Consider the following 16,467-nt stretch of genomic DNA (forward strand, 5'->3'; position numbering starts at 1 on the left):
TCCTGGATGTCCACAATTCTTCCTCCCATCTGGGATCTCTCCCTCTTGCTGTGGACCAGCTTGGCCTGCATGAAGACAAATAGTTGGAATGGGTTGAGAAGGATTGGAGGATAGGTTGGGAAGCATACATGCCTGCTCTACATATTGATCTCCGGTATCATCACCCCACCCCCCACTAAGAGCTGAAGATGCTGTTTCTACAGGATGATAAATGAGATGGTGGTGATGTTAAGTGCTGATGTCTCCTCCACTAATAGTGTGGGAGATTCCTGATGAGTATAACCCTTTGACTGCTAGGTACCCATTATGAGAGTATGAGTTTGGATTGAACAGAGATTGACTTAGCCTGGCGGAGTGGATAGGTTCATTCATACACTTCCTGCACTACAGGGCATGTTTTTTGGGTCTCAGTAACACAGATCTCTGCTGCATCCTCCTCCCAGGCCAGTGAGGTGAGGTTGGCCAACCCCCTGATTCCTTTGATAAGAGGAGGTCATGTGGACGATGTCGAGTGTAGCCATCAGAGAATCATTGCTGAATTGTGAGGCACATGGCTTCTTTTTCCTGGGGGGTCAGCTCAGGAAATCCAGACCACACAGCTGGGCTGCAGAAAGTGAATATGTGTTCAAGTGGCATTTAAATATGGCAGCAGGATCTTTGATCCCATAATGTGATGGTGGGGCAGATGAATCAGTGCCCATCCTGCCAACTTGTGGGCTGCTTGCCAATATATAATTAATACAGTTCCAAACATGCAATCAAGCATGAAAATCCAGCCCACTGCCCAGCAGGAAAAGTATCCCACATGCCTCCAGACTTAGTCTCCAAAAGGGAAAATTCTGCCTACAGTCACTATTAGAGGTGATGACAAAGCAGCACTGTTCATGTAACAGCAACGTTGTTCTGTTTTGTGGAAATAGGCATCCACACTAACCAAGCACCTCAATGTCCTGAACTTTCTCTCACTTAGGAATAGCTTAAGAGGGCAATATTGTCATGGCAACAGGATAATTGAAAGCATTGTGAAGGTCAACAGTGTATTTTGTTGACTCCATGTTATCCTGTTGGCACTTACATGTATCTTTGTGCTTTGATTTATTGGTTGCATACAGGCAAAGTAGAGATCACAGGTAAAATTATGTACAAGAACTGTAAGTGTATGCATCACTCATACCAAAATCATAAAACATGATGCACCTGAACACTCAATGCCGCAATTGTGAAGTATGATATGACGTATCATATCATAGAAGACCAGAATCATTAAAGACATGATTTTGTATTGTTACAATTGGAAATTGTTTTTGCTAATTAGAATAATTAGAACAAGAAAGCAGTCCAACAATTTCAATAATATTGTACGTGGGCCTCAGAAATCATTGTTACTATTCATCATTGCACCAATGTCTAAGTTGCTTTCAGAATTTCTTTTGATGTGTTTCAATCTTGATATTGTGACAATACTGTGCCTTTAAGAAATGTATTTTTATCATGTTTCTTGTAAGAGGTATGTTTAGAATTCAGCTATGTTTACCTGGTGCCGATCTGCCTGCAAACCAAGCAGCTCCAAGCTGAGAATGCAGGAGAATAATTAATCCCAGATAATGGGGTGTTTGTTTTAATCTGAGCTAATGTATTTTTGTTTATTTTTGGTATACCCACTGGAGTTTCAGAGAAGCGTTTGATTAGGTTGATTGACAGAGGCAGTATCATGGGAAGGGGGACGAGCTAAGTTTAGAGAGAAAAGCAGGCAGTTTCTACTTTATCCTGAAAGAAGTGTTTCTCTCTCTCTCTGGAGGCTGCTACTGTCTGAGTGTCAGAAGACAGATATCTCTCTGTTTATCTCTCCAGAAGTGTTCAAAGGCCCTTGGACTGTTAACAAGTAAAAAATAACACAAGCCTGTGTTGTTTATTAACTGATTTTGAAGAGGAGTTTAAGTCTATGAGGAATATTGCTTAAATTGAAACTATTAGAGCTGGTTAGCAGTTAAGAATTGTATCTTGTCATGTTTAAGTATTTCAACCGGTAAAAGTTAAGCTAATTAATGAATTATATTTAAATTGTATTGTTAAAATAATGTTTGTTTTGATAAAGGCTGCCTAGTGTGTCAATAGAATCACAACGAGAGTGAAACACCTTATTCTCACTTTAATGCCAAAATAAAAATATTTTGGGTCCAGTTTAAATTCATTATATCTTGGGGTTTCTAATCTGGTCTCTAACAATAGCTCATGGATCTAGTTCAAGCACCATATCTAGGCCAAATTAATTGCATGTACAATTATGTCCACACAGTCACCTTGATGGTGATGATGGTATCCTGTTCTTGATTTCTGGATAGTGAAACATTAACTGCACAAAGAAAACACTCAATTCACACATTATTTTCACTAATATTCTGTGTTGTTAATTTTTGCATGATTATAACTTTCTGAAATTGCAGGAATTGAATTTGAGGGGATTGAGGCAAAAGAAGAGCCAAAAATATTAAAATACTACCAGAGATATTGCCAGATTCTGGAAAGGGACAAGAGACAGGTGATAAAAGCAAATTAATGCGGCTGCTGGAATCTGAAACAAAAACAGAAAATGCTAGAAAATCTCAGCAGGTCCGACATCATCTGTGGAGAGAGAACAGAATCATAGAATCGTAGAATCCACAGTGCAGAAGGAGGCCTTTTGGCTCATCGAGCCTGCACCGACAACAATCCCACCCAGGTCCTATCCCCTTAACCCCACATATTTACCCTCCTAATCCTCCTGACATTAAGGGACAATTTATCATGGCCAATCAACCTAACCCGCACAAACTTGAAACTGGAGCACCTGGAGGAAACCCACGCAGACACAGGGAGAATGTGCAAACTCCACGCAGACAGTGAACTGAAGCCGAAATTGAACTCAAGTCCCTGGTGCTGAGGCAGCAGTGCTAACCACTGTGCTACCATGCCGCTCAGAGCTAACATTTCACGTCTGGATGACTTTATCAGAGCTAAAAGAGAACTGGAAATAGGATGAGATTTAAACTGTTGTGGGGGTGCAAGTGGAGCAGTAGGGGCTGGATAGAGGGCCAGCAATAGGAGGAGGCTAGGGAAAGATTGACAAAGATGTCATGGACAAAAAGACAAAGAGACTGTAATAGTGGTGATCGTGGCTCAAAAGGGTGCCGATATTGACACATTAAGACATCAGAATGTGTTTGTGGCAGAACAAAGGTAAGCAGTGTGTCAAAGGACAATCTGGAACAAGCAACAAATGGCCCTAGTGGGGTGGGATGGGGAGATGGTGGTAAGGGAAAAAAAAGGGAAGCAGTATGAAAAAGAGGATGGAAGAATGAATCAATGGAAGAAATGAAAATAAATTGATAGAAATAAGAAATGGGGTGAAAGTGGAAGAGAGAGTTCATAATCTGAAGTTTTTGAACTCAATGTGAACTCCCCCACTCTACAAGGGTCATCTGTTATCTGTTCCAGGTTGTCAAAGGATAACCTTTAGTGGAGTAGGGGGAGTTCACATTGAGTTCAAAAACTTCAGATTACCCTTGTCTGCCATTAATGCATTCTGATCTCTTAATGTGCCACTATCGGCACCCTTTTTAGCCATGATCACCACCATTTACATTCCCTTCGTCTTTTTGTCCATGGCACCTTTGTCAATTTCTCTCTAGTCTCCACCTACCACTGGCCCTCTATCCAGCCCCTACTTCCCCACATCCCCACTGCAAACCTCTCTAACCCCGTACAACATCTCATTCTATTTCCAGTTCTCTTTAACTCTGATGAAGAGTCATCCACACTCGAAACGTTAGCTCTGTTCTCTTTCCAAAGAGACAGATGATATTTTAAGACCCTTTCCGAACACTTAACCTGACATTTTCTTCTTTTAATGCTGACAGATCTACAGTGTATTTGAAGTAATTTATTTTCTCTTATTTTTCAGTAAAACTCTGGTGCGCAAACTTGAGTATGCTAACTACTTCGTGTCACCACAATTTATATGGTACCAAAAACATGACACAGCCAGATTACTTAATGGGAGTGGCTTTACTTTAAAGAGTATCTAAGATATAAACTAAATTGTAAAAGGGGTGTGGGCACAGAGCTTAGAAGCTGCAAATTCTCGCATGCTCAGAACAGTTTTGCTGCCCAAACAATTGTAGAATCTTCTTTAAATAGAAGTCCTAAAGTTCATAGTATTGGGTTTTTATAACAAAATAAAACAGTTACATGGTTTCCTATACTCTGCCGTGTTGGGGCATTGGTAGATTTGTCTTCATTTACTTTTATATTCTCCTGTTTATTAATTGCTTTCATAAGCCTTTGCTAGTTTACTATTTGGAGTTTAACTGAGCGTTTTCTGGTGTTTTGTTGAAATGGTACTTACTAATTCAGTTATGAAACTCATCAGTGAATATAAAATTTAAACCTGAGGCTTAATGAGGCTGTTGTTTAGTGTAAGTGGGTGCATCTGTCTGGGAGAAGATATAGGAGTAGTTAGGAATGTGAGTGGGAAAATGAGCAGTGGTTGCGGATGGAGAAGGAGAGAAATAATGGTTGGAGAGAAATAATGAGGAAAGTAGCAGATATTTGGGGAAGAGAATGGTGAAGTGGTAGAGAGAGAGACAGTAATAGTTCGGATTAATAAGTATTTGTTCATTAGGGTGTTGAGAATTCAGTATTGTGTTTACATCAAAATTATCATTTGATGAAGAGGTAATAACAGCAGTATGTAGTTCTACAAGATGCTCCGCAGAAACTCACCAAGGCTGCTTTGGCAGCACCTTTGAAATCCACGACCACTACCATCTACAAGGACAAGGGTAGCAGACATCTGGAAACACCACCACCTGGAGGTTCCCCTCCAAATTACTCACTATCCTGACTTGAAAATATATCATCGTCCTTTCACACTGGGTCAAAACCCTGGAACTCCCTCCCTCACAGCACTGTGTGCACCTACACCTCAGGGAATGTGGCGGTTCAAGAAGACAGCTCACCACTACCCTCTCAAGGGCAACTAGGGATGGGCAATCAATGCTGGCCTAGCCAACAAAGCCCACATCTCATGAATGAATTTTAAAAAACATATTTTGAGGAAACTGTAGTTCTGGAATGAGGGTGATGGTATTGAAGGCTGGTAAGCTGCTGACGAGGTGAGTAAGCAGATACACCTGGTAGGCTCTGGAGAACTTCATCCGGAATTTTAGCCGATTAAGAGGCTTAGGTATTGGAATTAATTTTATTTCTGGAATGCTCTGGATACATATAGAAATTTTTAGAACATTCCTCAAAAGTTATAAAGTTACCGCTTTTCAATTAATTACCTCATGCTTTTTCACTATATTTCAAAACGGATGGTTCTTACAAATATTCTTGGCATACTCAACACTATCCATGAAATTTATCCATGAGAGGACAATGCGACGACTAACCTCTTCCCAATGCTGCCAATAGTTGAGGCTCTCCCTCGTGTCTCAGTGGCAGTAAAGTCTATGCTGTTAAGAAGCAGTTTTATGTTGACATCCCATGTTGTTCTTTGCCTGCTTCATAGGCCTGGAGTCTCCCAAAACAAAACTAAGTGCCCAATGGACGTAAAAACAAGAGTATTTCCCACCCGCTTTTTGGGCGTACTTACTAGAATGAATCTCTGACACTCTGTGCATTGCAGAGTGCTTCAGCGTGAATCCCTCTGGTAAGTAGGGGGCAGGCCTATTCCCACCCAAGAAGCTGGCAGCATAGTGCTGAGTGGGCCACTCCGCATGCGTCAATGCCGAGATCGGTGCATGCACACTGGCTCCCCGTCGCCAGCCTCCTGATTGCTGGCTTGCCCCGCAACCTTCTTGACCGCTGGCCTTCCTGAACACCTCCCCCCCCCCCCGCCCGATTGTTGACCTCCCCAAGTCAGCCCTGATCTTCACCACCCCCCCCCCCATCCCCGGCCAGCCCTGATCTTCACCCCCCCCATCCCCGGCCAGCCCTGACCTCCCCCCCATCCCGATGGCCAGCCCCAACCCCCTCCCACCCTGATGACCAGGTCCTATATCCACCCCATGGCCAACCCCAATCACCTCCTCCCTCCCTCCCACTGCTCCCAATTGCAGAGTGGCAGTGGGATCCCCACCCCCTGATCGCCCCCCTTGGCACTGCCTGATGCTAGTGTGCCCTTTGGCCAGGGTTGCCCAACCCCTTGCCTCCAACCTCCCGGGGCGGCCTCAATGGCCTCTGTCCCCACCAGCAAGGTGAGGACGCCTATTCCGTTAGTGGGGAGCAGTCGCAAGCCCCACTGGAGGGAACTAGTCCGGGGGGGCGGGAATGCTAGCGGGTCCGGAGAATACTTTTTCAAGATGTCAGTCCAGTTTTTGGGTCACGTTATAGATAATAAAAGCCTGCATAAAGCACCTAAAAAGATGGATGTTATTTTAGAAGCACCATGTCCTATGAATGTGACTCAATTAAGGTCCTTTCTAGGATTAGTAAATTATTATGGCAATTTGTCCCTAACTTATCTGCATTACTGAAGCCATTGCATAATTTACTATGTGTGAAACAGTCATGGGACTGGACAACAGAATGTGAGAAAGCATACAAGGATATCAAAGATGGCTTGCAGAAATCTGAAGTATTGGTTCATTTTAATCCAAAGCTACCATGACTGCTTGCTTGGAGTGACTCATCTGATGAAGAAGCAGCACTCCGAAAGCTCGTGATACCAAATAAACCTGTTGGACTTTAACCTGGTCTTGTGGGACTTCTTACTATGCCCAACAGACAACTAGTTAGATTACAAGTAGTCAGAGCAAACTGATTTTATTAAAGGCTAGTTCCTATGGGTTTATCCACTTTTTAAACACACATTCACATCCACATTTACCAATCCCAGAGGGCAACATACCTGTCCCAAAGGGATCCCTGACCTATCCAAAAAGGGGACCCTTCCCTCTCTGAAGTCAAGGCGTTGCAACATCAGAAGCCGATGCAGTTCAGTGAGCACAGAGTGATGGGCAAGAGGGGATTAGAATAGCCAAATCTGGAGATAACAAAGGCATTTCCCAACAGATGAGCTGAGGCAGTGGAGATTGGCAGACCGACAATATGGGTTGGGAGTTGATCACAGACTCTGATAATGGGACTTGATTCAGTCAGGGGCCTGCCAGGGAGAGAGATGGAAGGGGTTGATGGCGAATTATAAATTAAGCCGTTCAATGTAGCAGTAAATTATTGAAATTAAACGTGAGTACGTGAAGAAAATAATGTAGAAACGGCGTTCCAGCGCTGTATTGAGGTCCCTGTGTGGCCAGTTTGGGGTATTTGAACAGGTGCTGCTGCATTTGTGGGAGTTTACATTGGAGGGCGCCAGCTCCTCCTCCAGTTTCTGGAGAGAAATTTCCATCCGATAGCAATAAGGAGCGCACCGAGCAGCAGATAAACAAACATGGACACATTGAACCGAATCCTGCAGCTCTTCCTGCCTCCGTGAGCCACCATCTGTTCTCTTCGCAGCAGCAGCACCATTAAACCATGCACTTGGCGATGCTCGCTTACCTGCTCCTCTGCTCTCTCGTTTTCTGCGACGGGCTGAACGGTTCGACGGCCACCAACCGGCTGACGGGGGAGGCTGGCCCGGAGGCGCATCGTAAAGCCGGGAGACCGCACGGCAAACATCAGCCGCGGCCGCCGGGCTCGGGGCAGCTCCCGGGGAAGAGCCCAGGTAAGCGAGCCAGGGATTGACTGACTAACTGACGGGGCTCGCGCTGCTCCTGCACCCAGGGGTTGATTGAGTAACTGATGGGGGCTCGCGCTGCTGCACCCGGGGTTTGACTAACTGACGGGGCTCGCGCTGCTGCTGCTGCACCCGGGGTTTGACTAACTGACGGGGCTCGCGCTGCTGCTGCTGCACCCGGGGTTTGACTAACTGACGGGGCTCGCGCTGCTGCTGCACCCGGGGTTTGACTAACTGACGGGGCTCGCGCTGCTGCTGCACCCGGGGTTTGACTAACTGACGGGGCTCGCGCTGCTGCTGCTGCACCCGGGGTTTGACTAACTGACGGGGCTCGCGCTGCTGCTGCACCCGGGGTTTGACTAACTGACGGGGCTCGCGCTGCTGCTGCTGCACCCGGGGTTTGACTAACTGATGGGATTTGTGCTGCTCCTGGGGTCTAACTGACTGACTGAGGATGTCTCACCGGCAGCTGCAACGTTGCCAGAGCTTGTCGCGATGACAACCTGTTTATTCCGCTATAATCGTTATCGCTGACGGTGGGGAAGAGGCTTCCTCTCCAGAATTAACCAAAACCTTCACATTTTTTTCATATCCTCTCATTTTCTCCTATTCCTGCTAAGTTTTGCACCCAGCGTAACCAGCATAATCCAACACTGCTTTGGGAGGGCCCAGACCAATATTTGGCAGCACCTTGCGCCTTCGAACCCAGGTTGAATCTTTATACAAGCTTGCTACAGGGATTTTTTTTTAAAGAAATTATTTTTTGCAATGGAAATTTTCGTATACAAGGGTGACAAATGTTAGCGTTTGATTTCTCGTCCTTTCTGATCTTCGTGAAATAAGCTTGTTTTGATGATGCTCGAGTTCTGCCATTTGAGCAGATGCTTTTTGTAAAGCGCATGATTCTGATTTTTATTAACATGGATGCTAATTATTTTCATGTTTTAAAAAAAAATGAATATTTAAAAGGATGGAGTGCACATTAAAGAAGATCAAGGTGCCTGATATTAATAATACAGTTGCAAGACCCCAGGACTGACTTTTGGCGGGAGGTTGATGTCTTGAGCTATTGTGTGAAAGGGGACACGTGTAACTGCTGTTTACTGTACACCAGGCCAGAGTATTCAAGCCCTGATTGAGCATCACTATCTATTTTTCATGATCATAGAAAAAAAACAATAAATAGGTGCAGGAGTAGGCCATTCGACACTTCGAGCCTGCCATACCAATCAATATGATCATGGCTGACTATGCATCTTCAATATCTCTCCATACCCCTTGATTCCTTTAGCATGGGTCATGTCCGGCTCCCTCTTGAACATATCTAGCAAACAGGCCCCAGCAGCTTTCTGTGGTAGAGAATTCCACAGGTTCACAATTCTGAGTGAATAAGTTCTTCCTCATGTCAGTCCTGAATGGCTTATCCCTATTATTATTATTAGCTACGTTAATTTCAGCATTAGTACTTACTGGACGCTTTTTAAAGTGTCTGCAATTTTGCTAATCAGTTTGGTATTTTCGAAAGGACAAGTGGAAAAAGATTTATGTTTTACATGTGGTGGCCAAATCAGTCACCGTTGACTTAGAAATATCAGTTAGTAGTTGCCATTTTACGAGTGGTGATTTGTGTGGCAGATAGAATGTGGCAGAAATATGCCTGAAGGCTGTTGCCCCCACAGCAGATTCATAAAAGAAAATAATTGAAGTTGTGGTACTTGGACATTGCCACAGTGTTTTTAGTGCTCAATTAAACCTACAGTAGGCAGATAGAACCTTGGGTTAGCAGTGCATCTCATCTGAAGGTTGCAATCTGTGACGGTGCAAGGAAGCAGGCATTCATTTATGTAACATCTTGTTATGGTTCAAATATCCCAAAGTGCTTTACAATGCAGTGAATTACTCTGAAATGCCAGTGATTGTTTTGTGCAAACTGACTGCCATGCTTGACTATGTAACTGGTTCCACGAACCATATGGGATCGTCTCGCACATCCTGAGCTATCATTGAATTTGGTTATGTTTTAGCATATTACTTACTGGGAGGTATTTTACATGCCAAAATGTACACTATGAATTGCAATTCTTGCTGTAATAAGCAAGATTAACCTTTTATTAAACTAACAATGAATCGCCACCAAAGTCAGTGAATGTTTTAAAAATCAATGCTTTTTTTAGGTTTCACTGTAATAGACTTGGAAAAAAAAAGTGACATCTGCCATTGTAATTATTCTGGATTATATTAGTATTGTACCAAATCTTGGTTGACAGATGGACAAAGGCTTTTCTATACCAGTGATTTCTTAAACCAAGGAGCCTTGGCTCAAACCATTAAACCAAGAACAGTTTATCTGTGTGGAATCTGGAATCTGGCAGCTGGTTGTCAGTCTCTGAATGTAGCTACCAGACTCCTGCATCTAATGGGGGTAAAACAGAAACTGGGAGGAAATGAAGTTTTTTTAATAAAATTTGATTGATATCCTCATTAAATTAAACTAGTTAAGACCTATCTTCTTTCCTCCCACCCCCACCCCCTGAGGCGAGTACTTAAGGATACACAGATTGCTAAAATGCATGTTTATAACTTTAAGACTGTGTATTTGCTCACCAATATGCATAGGCTACAAATGCCCCCACACCAATGGATGCATAAAGCCAAGTTACCATTTTGTCTCCCTGCTAAAAGTAAAGTTTGAAATTGGGACTAGTTTTTTAAGCTTGGCATGTTTAGAAAATTAATTTTACTAAGTGATATCTTTCGCAGATCCAGGACTCAGTGTGAGAAAGGTTAAAAGAATACTAGCCTGCATTACTGATGTAATAATACTTATAATTTTACGAACAAGCTATGGAACTGGAATTCACATATGAAGATGTATTTACCTTCAAACTGATTGATGGCATATTTGTGGTAGAATCACCTCACCAGAAGAGTCACTTTGAATGTGGGTGGGCTGACTATGCAGTAATTGTGCACTCTCTGACAGATCTCTGCCTGACTAAATGGAGTGCTCTCAAATTTGGATCAATTTTGTGCTTAAGCCCAAATGCATGACCTGAGAATGCATACTTTTTATGCTGACACTTTAGTGTAGCACTGAGGGAGTGCTGGAATTTTGGAAATGCTTTGGATGGCATAATGAACAAAGGCCCTGTTTGCCTGGTCACATTGACATAAACGATCCATTGTCATATTTGAAGAAGATCAGGGGAGTTCTTCCCATGTCCTGACCAAAATGTGTCCTATGACCAGCACTACCAGAAAAACAAATCAATGGGTTAATCAACTTATTCCTCCTTTTGAGATTTTGTTTTACACAAATGAACCAAATAATGACCTCATGGACAATTAGGGATCCATAGAATTCCCACAGTGCAGAAGGAGGCCATTTGACCCTTCGATTCTGCACTGACTCTCCGAAAGAGCACCACCCCCACCCTATCCCCGTAACCCCCCAAATTTACCATGGCTAATCTACCTAACCTATGTATCTGTTGGACATTAAGGTTCAGTTTAGCATGGTCAATCCACCTAACCGGCACATCTTTGTGGGAGGAAACCGAAGCAATAAATGTTGGCCTAGCCAGCAATGCCATTAAATGCTTTGGTGCATCTTCAAGAGGTACACAAGAGCAGGAATAGGCAATTTGGTCCTTTGAGTGTGCTCTACCATTCCATGTGATCATGGCTGATCTGATTGTGGTCTCCGCTCCACTTTCCAAATACCTTTTAAAACCCTTGACCCCTTTGCCTAACAAAAATCTGTCTAACTCTGCCTTGAATTAAGGTGAAAGGCAGTTTACAATTATGAGCTTAGTTATTCATTCTTACTTTCCTTTCTGCCCTCCAATGGTCTGAATATACTTGTCACAGAATTTAATATAATTATGGACCCAGTTAGATTTGCATTAGACTGGGTAAAACAAAAAAAATTATATACGAAATACATTTAAGTGACGTTATATTCTCAATGGTATATGGGCAAAAATTCTTCATGGTGTGCAATGAAGACTGCTGACTGCTTCTGACATTCATTGGTTTTGACGATTGAAGAAGACTACTTTTTAGATCCATAAAACCTTTACATCATTCGATCTATGCTAGTCATTCGGGCCAAGCAGACTTTAAAAGATTGAAGTTTCTATATCGTGCACTTCTCCATGATCTTGCTGGCCACAGAGAGACAGATCATTGGCAGTGCAATGGACAAAATGGACAGCTGACCTGTTAGACAGATTCACAGTCAGAGTGTCAACAATTATGTTTGCAATGGTACTTGTGACAAAGTGAGTGGCAATAGTAGGCCACGATGAATCAGGATGAAGGAGCACAGTCAGTGGGTGACAAATGAACTGTCCAGTGCAGAGAGTAAAATACAGGAGCTGTGTGCGAGTGGTAATTTTCTGTGTATGGCAGCGCGGATCAGACTTTCTATGGTGGGTGGGATTTTCAAAATTTTAGTGCATAGAGACAGGAATTACTTGCATCTAGGGGATTTGACTTTTAGCCATGGTGAGTTTCAATTTCTACTTTCTTGGAGCTTGGATTTTGCAGACGTTTCTTGGATGAACAGAAAATAAGTGATTCTGTGGGACATGAATCCTGACTTTAACTCAGAGTGGGTTGGGACTTGGGACCAGAGTGAACTCCCTAATGTCAACAACAGGAGTCCCAGGAGGTTTAAATTCTTGGCCCATACCTAATTGACCCCATCAGGCTGAGGGCGTGAGTCGATTATCCAAGGGACAGAAGTCTACTGGCCAGGATCAAGGAAACAGGTGACAGTACGTGGGTGAGTCATGAAGATGGTTTTGGACGGGTCTTTCAATCAGCAAGGTTGATGTCAGAGGCAGTGAAGACTTGAACTTTCCTTCTGAGGCTCTGAGGACTATTCTTGTATCTTCTGGCCCCATAGGGAATTTTTATTTTAAACTTGCTGTCTTCCAGTCCCAGCTTCTCTTCTTGCTGGCTTCATTCCCCTCCAAAATCCCCTCTAAAATCATTCCCCTCCAACTTTAACTCTGTTTTCAACTGAGTTCGGATTTTTTCAGTGGTGTTTACTTTTGACAGATAAATGTTTCTACCATTTATGGCTCACTTAGTGGTTGTGCGTCGGACTCACTGCCTAATGCTTCAAAAGCTTGATCATCCGCATCTCAAATAACTCTTCAAAGCACTGAATACCAAGTGTCCTTTTGAGATACTTAATTACATGTTATTCTCATAGTACAGTGAAATTACTTTTTAAAATAATCATGGCACAACATTTCATGATATTGTGGGTTTCTCATGATCATTTTTATGTTGTTATAAAAGCACATATTCCTCCTCCTACCCCACCTCCCAAGAGATTTGATTGTGTCATTTTAAAGCTGTCAAAAAACAGGAGTCACTGGAAACCAGCATTACTTAAGTACCTCATTAGATCATCAGGCACCAAGATCATGTTTCAATAATGCATTTCCAATACAGGTCATATGGGTCCAAGAATTTTAGATCAAGTCCAGTCCGGCTTCAGCCAGTGTCTCATTCCTGTTTGAACTCTGTATTATCTGCAACTAGATATTACTGGAACTCCCAAAGTGTTAATTAATTATATATATTTTTGTGATATTATAGTTAATAATCATTCCACTGTTGAATTCTCCCCAACCCCCACACACATTTTTATTTTGTTCCCCTGACTATATAGTTTATGAACACAGCTTAAACAATGAACAGATATTTCCATCCCACCCCCACGTATATCCCGCCCTTGGGTAGATGGGCCATTAAGAGTCACAATCAGTTTAAAATTTTAATATTTTGATGCTCATCATTCTAATAATGTGAATGTGCTGCACCTTAAGCAATGATGAGAAAGGCCTATGTGAAAACCCCCAGAGGACATCATGTTGAGTTTGACACTGCCTGCAGTACAACTCCTTCGAAGCTGATTTTAATAAGTGCTCAGTTTTTAAACTTGCTTGGATCGTATTTAACTGTTTTGATGATGTGGACACTTCTGTCACCACCATCCAAGGTACTATGAAATTACCACCAGAAGGGGGTTCTGGACAAGTTATTAAGCACCCATACACAGAGCCTTCTGGTGAGGGGAATACAAATTGAAACCAGGCAGTACAAACAGGGCACTACCTAGTTCGAGACTATACTATAGCTCATGGCCTCCAGACCAGCAATTGCACTTTCATTGTAATTTAAAGTAATCAAGGCTCTGTATCTGAATGGTTGTTTTTTTTTAAAGTTAGTTTATTTATTAGTGTCACAAGTAGACTTACATTAACACTGCAATGATGTTACTATGAAAATCCCAGAGTCGTTGCACTCCGGTGCCTGTTCGGGTACACTGAGGGAGAATTTAGGATGGCCAAAACACCTAACCTGTATGTCTTTCAGACTGTGGGAGGAAACCGGGCACCTAGAGGAAACCCACACAGACACGGGGAGAACATATAGACTCCGCACAGTCAGTGATCAAACCCAGGTTCCTGGTGCTGTGAGGCAGCAGAGCTAGCCACTGTGCCACCGTGCCATCCCATTACAAATTGTAATCCTGCTATTGGTCATAAATGCAATGTTTGACATTCTTTCAATATTGACAGCTGTGTTGTATTTCAAGCGCTTCCAGTGTCAAGTCAAAATCTAAGTCAGCCATAGTGCTCCTGTTGATTTACTGAGTGAATGTCATATCTAGTTAGATATTAAAATATGTAGAAGGTCCAAGTGTTAGTCCCCTGCATATTCCAAAGCTGCTTAATTATTGTGCTCGTGCTGTGAGCTCCTGGCCAGCAGCTCTAGTGCAGCCGCTGCTTTCATCAAAGTAATTGTGTGAGATTTGTCAGAGCTGATGGATAGAGAGAGCATATTATTTTACTGAATCTTTCTGCCTACTGCCAATCTCTGGAATTTGGCAGCTGAATTTAAATGTACATTTATGCTGTGATATCAGAAAGCAGTGTGCAGGTACACTTGGCTGGCTCAGGAGGTCCTCAGTTATTGATCATATTGAAGGAGCAATGCGGATGATTACATCATGTTGCATTTTGCTTCTGTTTCTGAGCATGACGTGCTCTTCTGTCTCTGGATTCTGAGCAATAGAACCTCTCCCTTTTGCTGTAATAGGTGATATCTGTGTGGTTGAAATCCGTAGTAGCAGAAAAACTGGCTTCTGCATCGCCACGTGATGACTAACATTCAAACTGCAAGGGTAAATTGCCAGAACGTGAAAGTAATATGGAGAAAGGCTTCCTGCTGGCAAGATAGGAATTGCTAAGCCTGAAATCTCTGGTCCCTTCTGAGAAATGATTATTGGAGTCTGTTTAATCTGTAAAATTTCCAACTCCTCGTGCTATCATTAAGAAAAGGGAGGGAGGGGGAACAGCGATCATGTGTTGAGAACTGATATGTACAAGCTGTCAGGTACATATATTCTCCAAGATCCTTGTCAGAAATAAAGGGTGGCAACTGCACAATGTATATTATTAAACTGACTGAAAGTTAATAGAGGAGCGAATCATTGGAAGCTAGTAAACATTTTTAAGGAATATCTGCACTCTACCCCAAGATCTGGGTTTGGTGAATTCTTGATGCAAATTTAGATTATCAGATGTTCTAAAAAGAGCCAGTTTTGCATTAGAATTTTTCTACCACAACCACTGGCTCGTTTCAAGGTTTCTGAATCTAAATATTTATTCAACACTTTTAAATATTTTTTCTGGGTGGAGAAATGGTATTGTGCAATGCCAGGGAGTCAATATTAAGGCTGTAATTAATCCTAGTACTCAAATCTATCATAAACTGATGGCATGATGCTAGGTGTGTTTCTGAACATCATCATCTGAATGACAAAAAGAAATAAATGTCTGACCATTAATAAAGGACAACATTACAGTGGTTCAAATTATATTATTATGATAGATTCCTAGTAAAATGCGCCTTTAGCTATATTTAGGTGGTTTACTGGTTTGCTCTGTCCCAAAATATCATTGTGTTTTAACAAATAGCAGCACATGCTGAGGGAAGATGGGAAGAGTGAGGATTTTGGATTAGGTGAAAGAGGATCAAAGTAAGTTGCAAGAAAAGGTAATAGATGAGCAGGGTTTAATGTAGGATAAGATTATGATAATTATCTACACTGCAACTTGTCTATACTAGAGTGGAATTTAGGAGGTCAGTAAGGGGAGAAGTCAAGCCTGGAAATAGTAGAGGAGTGGGTGAGAGTTTCATTGGTGTAGGATGGCAGAGTGTGGAATAAAGTGAACATGGAAGAGGTGGAATAAGAACAGAAAAAGCTGGAAATACAGCATTGGTGGAGTGTGAAGCTGACATTGTTTCAGGTTAATGATCTTCCATTAGAGCTGGAAGAGACTGCAGATTCAGCAGTTACAAAATTGGATAGAGCCAGTGAATGGGGGCGGACTGGGGCGGGGGGGGGGGGGGGGGGGGGGGAGATGCAGAGGAAAGAACAAAGGAGATGGTCTGGAAGAGAAGGCTGTCCTTAAAGGGAGGCATTCCTGAAAACAAAATATAGGGAGCTAGGAAATAAATGACAAAGCAGGATGTCAAAGGTATTAATCAACGGGTTACTCCCAGTGCCACATGCTAGCGAGAGCAGGAATAGGGGAACAGACCAGATGAATGCAAAAATGGGTAGATGGTGTAGGAGGGATTGATTTGGATTCCTGAGACATTGGGACCAATTTTGGGGAAGATCGGACCTGTACAAGCTGGATGGGTTACACCCCAGC

At 42.7% G+C, this 16,467-nt stretch overlaps 1 protein-coding gene across 1 annotated transcript in view; it reads left to right on the forward strand.

Moving 5' to 3' along the window:
* The first annotated feature begins 7,406 nt into the window (after nucleotides 1-7,406).
* fam171b (family with sequence similarity 171 member B) overlaps nucleotides 7,407-16,467 on the forward strand; it is a 52,608-nt gene continuing 43,547 nt past the window's right edge. Inside the window, exon 1 of the mRNA XM_078229223.1 lies at nucleotides 7,407-7,708. Coding sequence (XP_078085349.1) covers nucleotides 7,519-7,708 — 190 coding nt within the window. The 5' untranslated portion in view covers nucleotides 7,407-7,518. The remainder of the gene's footprint in view (nucleotides 7,709-16,467) is intronic.

Source organism: Mustelus asterias, chromosome 14 (assembly GCF_964213995.1).
Source record: "Mustelus asterias chromosome 14, sMusAst1.hap1.1, whole genome shotgun sequence".
Classification (NCBI taxonomy): Eukaryota; Metazoa; Chordata; class Chondrichthyes; order Carcharhiniformes; family Triakidae; genus Mustelus; species Mustelus asterias.